Genomic DNA, 8,443 nt, shown 5'->3' on the forward strand with positions numbered 1-8,443 from the left:
CTCCCTTGCTCAAAGCTTTTATATAATTTCCTTTGGTACTTAAGATATAATTCAAAATATTTTTTTTTGGTTTACAAAGTTCAGCATATGCTGGTCCCTGTTATACCTGCCAGACTTACCCTTCATTAGGGCAGTTCCCTGCCCTGAAAGCCCATATCCCAACCCTTCGCTAGGCTAACTCTACTCATCCTTCAGAATTCAGCTTAAATGCCATATTTTAAGGAGGACTTTGCTGAGCCTCTGTTTTCAGACATGGGGCTTCTTCTTGGCTTGGTCAAGGAAGGCCTCTCTTCAGGGCTGATCCTAAGTGACAAAAGGAGAAGCCAGTGCAGAGCCTGAGGCTAAGATGACTATGAATTAAAATCACAGCTGCCTTCAAAACCATGAGACTCAACTTGCTAAAGCTTTTGGACAAGAGGGTTTGTACACAGAGCCAAATAATTCAAAGATTTTTGATCAAATAAGACATGCTTTGCATAGCAGATGTCAGTTCTACAAGTTGTGGACTCATTTAGATTTCTAACAGGTTTCAAAAGTACTTGTGATGCCTTTGGCTTTGCTGAGCGATAGATTCGTTAGGGCTCAGTGACACTGGCGTCATAGAGGATAGAAGTGGGAATTTCAGGGTCAGTGAAACATGGGCCTAAATCTCAGCTCTTTCACTCACTGACTGTCGAACTTGGGCAACATAATTCTTTGGTCTGAGCCAGTCTCCATCCTGGTGGGCTGTGGTGGGGATTAAATGATATCACATTTACAACGCACCTATGTCAAAGCAAATGCCTAAAAATGATTCTGATCACTGTCTGCCTACCTTTATCCTTAGGATAAAGTTATCAAATTACTAAATTTTTAACACTATTTTATATCATTTTAGAAAGTATGTAGTATGATTGCTGCAAACTTTTGAAAAGAGACGATTGATGAACATATTGACCAGAATTCCTTGATGGCTTCTCTTGTGGAAGTAGGAAGAGAAAAATGAGTCTGTGTCGGAGGCAAAGATAAATGTTACAGAGAATATAGTTTCCTTTAGCTTTTATTTGATCTTTTTATTCTCTCAAGAAGACATAGTCTCAAAGAATGTGGAAAACTTCAAAAACAAAATAGAAGCACTTGCATTGACACATGGAGACCTTTAGGACTTTCTGTTTACCCAGTGATTTTTTTTTTTAAAGCCATAGATAACAAAATATCAAAAGTGGAATTAGGAAGTAGCCTTCTATATTAAAGACCTAGAGTAAAGTCTTAGGTCAAAATGATCCACACAGATAAATGTTAGTTTGACACACTAGGGAAAAGGAATGTGTTTCTATTAAATTCTGTTTATAATTTAATCCTGTCATAGGTTTTGGATTAAAAATTTGTTCATCATACTCAGAGAAATTTTTAGGCTCAAACAGATTAAATTCAGTAGATTTATGTAGCTCTTTCCTGGCCTGGATGGAGCATTGGTACAGTTTTTACTTCCATAAAGAATTTATCGGGAGCACCAAATACAAGTATAAGGATAATTGTTTACTTTTATTAGTTTTATTTTCTTCTTCCTTTTTTTCTAGGATTATGACAGTTTTTTCGAATCAAAGGAAAGCAACACAGTCTTTTCTTTCTTAGGCCTGAAACCACGGTTGTCATCAAAAGTAGGTAAATCTTATTTTTGTTTTAGAACTCATCTTTCTTGAATTGTTCTTTGAGGTTGAAGATGTTAGAACAACACATATATAGTCTCCTTGATTTTTAGTGTTTGCTTTCTCCAGTGCATAGAGACTGCCCAGTGTTAAAACACACAAAGAAGCCTAGTTTCTTTCTTTCCAATTTTGATTGTTGCTACAAATGAGAATATTAATATATTTAAAATTTATACCCCATTCCTCCAAGAAGAATTTAAAGTAGCAAAAAGTAGGAGGTGCTTTCTATTTTAAACTGCAAATTTACGTTACTTTACATTTTTCTAAATAGCAGACATTAAGCCATATTTTAAAGTTTTTTTTATACATTTAACTTATTTTTGTTGGAGAGGAGATGATCTGCAATAACAGTTGATCAACTGTGAAAAAATGCTGCAATTCCTAATATAATCAAAATATTTTTGAAGCCACTTTCTTAAGTCATATGTCTTTCAGGAAATATAACAGACCCAAGATTTTCTCTTGTTTAGGCTTAGAAATGATGTATGTTATCCCAACTTTATTAAGCACATGGATTCACTTTCAAAATAAGAAAAAGAAGTTCTTTATTAAGTTAAGGCAATATTGATATTTCTCTCTCTAAAAAATACTTTGTTTTTGCTGATTATGAAAGTAACTATGGCTCATTTACAAAAATAGGGAAAATACAAAAAAGTTTGAACTAGAAAGTAAAAATCACCACCTAGAACTAACCACGTTGACATTTTTGTGTATTTCCTTGTAATTTTTATATACATAGTAATTAAGGTTTTGACTACATTTCACATTGAGACTGAATTCTACAGTGTCTATTTTTAATACAATTGAAATGAGTACCTTACTGGGAACTTTGATGTCCATAAGTAATAGGTCTTTCAAGGCTACCCAAGATTTGTACCATCTCTGGAACACCTGTGGGAGGAAGGCAAGGACCATCAGTAATACAAATTATATACCAGCACCTGCAGTGCATAGCCAATATGAAATCTTGCTTTGTTTTTACATCAGTAAATCCACAGATGGCTGTGGGCGGTTTCCGTGCACATGTTTTAAGCAAAGGCAAAACCCACACATATAGTATTTAAATGTTCTTAAAACTATTTTTATAAAGATGGAACATTTGAATTCTTGTTAGGAAAATTAGAGTATTTTTATAACATGTTTCATCCAAAGATATTAGACAATCCAGATTTGTCTTTAAAGAACTGGAAAAAACTGGGGTAGGGGTAATCTATTGGATGCATAAATCCAGTGGGCATTGTTGTTTATGCAGAAACCTTTTTAAAAATACTGTGTGCTTGGCATCTTTGTTTCTATTTCCCCCAAGGATATAGATTTCTTAGAGACTCTGCAGGCTGCCTTTTTTATTCTTTTTTTAAAAATTATTCTCTCAATTTCTCAGGAAATCTATGATCTGTAAAATGTACATTCTCAGATGGCTTGTGGTCATAGTATTAAATTTGGTCTTGGTGCCACTGAAGTTGACTTGATGTCAGTAGACAATTCCAAAGGCAGTCAGGGCCTTGGGAATCCCCACCTGTGTAGCCTATCATTTTAAGGTGCCTGAATCAGGGATACCTAGGCAGGAGCTCATGGGACCAAAATGGATGTCCATGGAACAGTGTCTCTGCTGCTCTATCTTGGGAACCAGCAGGGCCTTAAAGGTTAATAGCAACTCATACTTCATCTTTATATGAGAGAAGTGAAAATATCTTTAAAAACAATTCAGCATTTCCCCCCTTTCTACTTATTTTTCACCTTGGTAGTAATTCATCACAGCCTACAGTCTCTAAGAGAGACAGAGTGTTCACATTTAATCTACTAAAAGACCCCTTTTCTTGTCTCCTTTTCTGCATAAAAGACAGGGCTAGAAAGCCTACCAGAAAACACATAAGGACACAATTAGCATCTATAATTGCTCTTAACCAGTAGGAAAAGAACATTCACAGGCCCAACAGAGAAGGTGCAGACTCTGACTGGGCTGCTCTCAAAAGTGGACAGGGCAGAGGAAGGTCAGAAGTCACCAAATGGTGGCCTACAGGCATATTGGCTCTGGATATGTTGCTTTTGCTGCACAGAATTTTTAAAAGAATGCAGATTGATTGCTAATATCTAAAAATACAGATTTCCCACTTTTCTCGAGAAGGTGGAAGATATGAAAACCCTGGGGGGCCCACTTTCTGCTATGGCTGGCTGGAGCCAGTAGCGGCTGGTTCACTATGGTACATGCCTAACATGCTGAGAAAAAGAGGCCTTTTCACCACTAATTTTTAGGTAGAAAACCATCAGGTTTATTATTTTAATAGGCTCCAAGCAGGGCCTGAAGTAAAATTTTCTGCTTTCGGATCCCTGCCATTTAGGAGTGATATTCAAAACATGTAACAATTGGTAAACATGGGGCACTGACCAGCCAGTACTGGTCAGGTGTCAGCTGTTTAATGGTTGGATCATAGGGGAGGGGCAGGGATAGCACTTGGGGGATTGGGAAAGCAACTGTTTACTAGTAGGTATGTCCATACCAGTGCTGTCCTTCACCTTGGGTCACCATTAACCACTAGTGGAGCAGTACCTCTAAGAGGGGTCTCAGTAGGTTGTTGCAAGCATAATGCTTTTTTTTCCACTTTAATATTCAGATCAAGTGGGTGTGATTTCCATCTGGGCTCTGATCCTGAAACCCAGGATTTGCTCTGGTCAACCACATGGGGGTGATTTATTATGATTTCCAACATCTCCATTCTTGACATTTGAAAAACTACTGCCAAAGGTGAATTTTCTTGTCAGTGTAATGCAATAACTGGCACTTTTTTTTTTTTTTTTTTTTTAAATAGGCAGAACCCTAATGAGGAAAAGTGGAAGATGATGGAGATGCATTGTGGAGCACCCCCAGTACTCAGTACACACCTCCTTACCTAATGCATCACTGTGACAAAAGCCACGTGCATCACCAGTAACTTTGCTTGCCATGGAAAAGGTGTTTTTAGAAGATGTGGGTATAATGGGGATTGCATGATTGCTTTAAATCAAATCAGGATTGTGGTGGATTTTTTTCTTATTTCCAGATTTTTCTGCAGTTGCCTCATTCACATGGAAGTACTGTTACCTGTTACGGATGTGCTTCCTTTAATGACTGAAAGATAAGTGGGTGGCACCATTAGAGAGGAAATGTTGGATCTGTCCTAGGTTGTAGTAGATGCCAGCATTGCATAAACCTGCTTCTCTTTAAGCTGCCTGGATTGCATCCTTGAAATTAGTCTTCCAGGCTATTAGAATGTTTGGATCAGAAAAAAGAAAAGCAATGCTGGTTGACAAAGGGTGTTGAAGATTTTTGTTGCAGAATCACAAATATCACTGTTCCAGTGCATTGTAATAACACCTGTCAAAGTTAGATGTTCTAGACTTTTTTTTGTAATGGTAACTTTTACCCCCATAAATCCTGTGAGCTCCATACATGTTTCCAAAAATAACTGTTGCAGCATTGGGTAATTAGAACCAAGTTACAGGGATGAAAATAATTGCTATTTTGGAAAATACATGCTTCTTTGTTTCTTACAAGGGGAAAGTTTCACCCAATGCATAAGACTACTTGAAAGATATATTTTAAGAGGTGCACTAATTAGATAGTAAATTTATAGGAAAATTGTCTGAATAGTATCAGAAAGCATCAGCTCTAGCAATTTATTTATATGTAAGTGCATATGTATTTTTAAATGCAACTCCCCTAACAGCTGCTTATTCTATTTTATGAAGGGATTATATTTTTTGAGAAAGGAAGATCTCAGTTAGATATATTTTATGAACCCTTGAAGAGGCATATTAAAAGATACCAATATTGCTGTACAATTTAATTTTTTTCTTGTGTTACTTTTCATTGTTTCTCTAACTTTGCTTGCTCATATTTATGGCCAAGGCATAGGCTCATGTTTTCATAGTAATACAGATACATGCTCTAATTCCATATATGAGCACAATGAGTTTTTAGAGCAACATATATAAGAAAGGAGCTGTCCAGAAAGTAACTTTGGATTGTACTTGGCAAGCAAAATCTCTACTCCCATTAGAGTGGACGCCGATAAACCTTGAACATGACTACTTCATTAGGGCAGAGGCCAACTTTTCTGCATCCTTGTCCCTATAACAGGGACACTCACATTTATTAGTTTGTAATTGCCAAATATGGGAACAGCCTTGAATAGGATAAACTCTCAGAGGGCTGCCTAAAATACTCTACTATTCCCAACATTCTCATGCTGGACCCATCATTATGATTCTGAGCAGGACATTTATGAGAAATTGAAAGAACAAAATAAAGCCCTGTCCCATATGATTCCCACCCTGCCCGTGCCTTGCTGAATGTGGACTATTCTAAAGGACTTGTTTAATGCTAAAGCTGAAATCCCAGCCTAAGATTTGCAGTCAGGGCTTACAACCAGAAGGAAAGCATGACAGATTTCTACTTGACTGGAACAGACACATGATCCACAATTTTCTCTCCAAGGAAAGCTGTTATCAAATCATAGGTTACTGGTTAGTTGGCATTAAATAAGAGATCTAAGTCAAATTCCTTTTGATAAATCCCAGGGACTATTCAGGAATTTCTTTTTAACTGGATATTGTGTTTGAGTATGTAAGTCTAGGATTTCTTTTTAAGATACAGCAATTTTAAAAATTGTCATGTTGTAGTTACCCAATTTACATTTAGTCCACCCTTGCCAGTGAGCACCAAGAACCAACTTGGTAAGGTAGAGGCTTTGCACATGAAATTTTGGGGCTATAGGATTTGCTAGATGTACTTGTTAGACAAAGAAAGCTATTTAGATTTGTATGTCGTATAACTTTTGAGTTAACCATGGTATGCCCAGTATGATTATATTCAGCAGACTAGATGCAACACTTGATCTTAGCCAAAAGGCTGAGAAGCGATCAACAGACTAGATGGAGAGTAGTGCTAAATTTCTACCACAGTTACAACACCATCTCCTGCCCCGAATTTTTTTTTTTTTTTTGGATCAGCAAAGAAATACAAGAGACCAGCCTCAGGCAGTCCTGTGCTTGCTACGAGTGAGCTAGAAGCACAGTGTGTGGCATTTACCCCAGTACCCAGGCTCCACAGAGTACCAGGTGTTACCCTCTGGGACCACACTGTGTTCACAGAATATTGTGTCCTTACCTGTACTCTTGTACCATCTGGATTCCAAACACGGAATAATGATTGTCGCGTTCCCTTCTTTAACTAGATGCCTTTAGATTTTGATAATCACAGTCTCAAAAACCTAGGAAAGAAGTGGCTGGGAATTGCAGGCAAAATGTAATATCAAGGACATTTCAAGACAATTTTTATTTTTTGCAGTAGGCTTGTTGGGACAAAGGAAATGTGCTGCTAAAAATCAAATTACGCCATTTTAAAATTAGACATAATAGAGTGCCATCCTCCTAGGCGCATGCAGACTAGAAGAAAATTTAGTTGGGGAAATACTTGTTTTTCCAAATTCGTATGTTTTATTAAAATCAAAGATGGGAAGAGGAAGATTTTTTTTTTCTCTCAAACTAATATATTATAAATTTGTTCCTTTTTTATAAATTTAGTTGAATACTTCACATAGATGTCCTTATATTACACATGAATTTAATAATGAGCTAAACTTATTTTTGTCTTCTGTTATTGAAAGGTACCAAAGCCTCTTTCTGTTTTGTTTTTGTTCTGTTTGTCTCATTTTACTATGGGGTTTTACTTTTTCTAGAAATGCTTTTCATTTATCAGCTTTTCTTAAATGTCAGGGTCCACTTTGATCTGCATAATTATTGTTTTTAGAGTTCGATTTATATGTGTTTGTCTCTAATTGCACTGGTGAAATCTCAGATTTTATATTAAGCATTAAAGAAGAATAAATTCCAGAAAACACATATTCTGAACACAGTTTTTGTTCCCTATCATTTCTCGTACCTTTTCTCATTTTAATTCTTTTTGGCCGAATCCTTTGTCTAGTTGGGAAACTGTGTTTCTACACCCAGCCGTGAATCCTGTTTATCTAAGCTGTAGATTTGGTTGTAAAAATGCAAACAGGTTGTGTGACCATTCAAGGAGCCATGCGTGTGTGGTCCTGCATCAAGGTGTTGAGAGGAGACTACAAAATCATATCATCTCAGACAGTGATCAGGACTGAGGACAGAGTTAAATCACTGAGCCCTGGGTTGGTTCAAATGGATGACTGTGTGGTCACCTGAGTACACTGAAGCCAGAGGCTTCTGGAAATGTTCTCCTAATTGGGTGCAGAAAACAAGGATAGAGTGGCTGTGACCCCTATTACCAAGGGCCCCCTTTGAGGCAGCCACCTCTGAAAGCAGAAAAAAACATTTCTGAAAGCAGTGTCTGAGGTTCATCTTATCACTTAGCTATTTCAAACCTTAAACACCAGGACAAAGGGAGGGTGTAGGAAAGGATCAAAGAGACTGGCCTGTCAGTTTGCAGAAATGTGCTAAAGCATGAAACCAGATAAGCAAGTAATCACCACCCACCTGTGCCCCAGATTTCCAAAGTTTTCCTAGTTCTAGAAATGCAGGTCAGATTAGTTTGGTCATATATTTCAGCATATATTGAATGTGATGGGTACTGTCTGAGCAGGACAATAGTCTCCAGCCTCAAGGATGAGGGAAACAGAAACAAAAGCAGCAGTTATGGCCAGTGGTAAATGTTAGAGTTGAGGGACGTTCATAGCACTCTGGGCTGTGGGTTCATCATCTGAAACATTACACATAATGTATTTCTTCGTTACAGCCAA

At 37.3% G+C, this 8,443-nt stretch overlaps 1 protein-coding gene across 1 annotated transcript in view; it reads left to right on the forward strand.

The window, feature by feature from the left end:
* The window catches only part of SH3BGRL2 (SH3 domain binding glutamate rich protein like 2), a 62,713-nt gene extending 58,016 nt beyond the window's left edge, over positions 1-4,697 (forward strand). Inside the window, exons 3-4 of the mRNA XM_063098482.1 lie at positions 1,560-1,640; positions 4,496-4,697. Of these exons, the coding sequence (XP_062954552.1) occupies positions 1,560-1,640; positions 4,496-4,507 (93 nt within the window). The 3' untranslated portion in view covers positions 4,508-4,697. The remainder of the gene's footprint in view (positions 1-1,559; positions 1,641-4,495) is intronic.
* The last annotated feature ends 3,746 nt before the right edge of the window (positions 4,698-8,443 follow it).

The sequence above is a fragment of the Cynocephalus volans genome, chromosome 5 (assembly GCF_027409185.1).
Source record: "Cynocephalus volans isolate mCynVol1 chromosome 5, mCynVol1.pri, whole genome shotgun sequence".
NCBI classification, from domain to species: domain Eukaryota; kingdom Metazoa; phylum Chordata; class Mammalia; order Dermoptera; family Cynocephalidae; genus Cynocephalus; species Cynocephalus volans.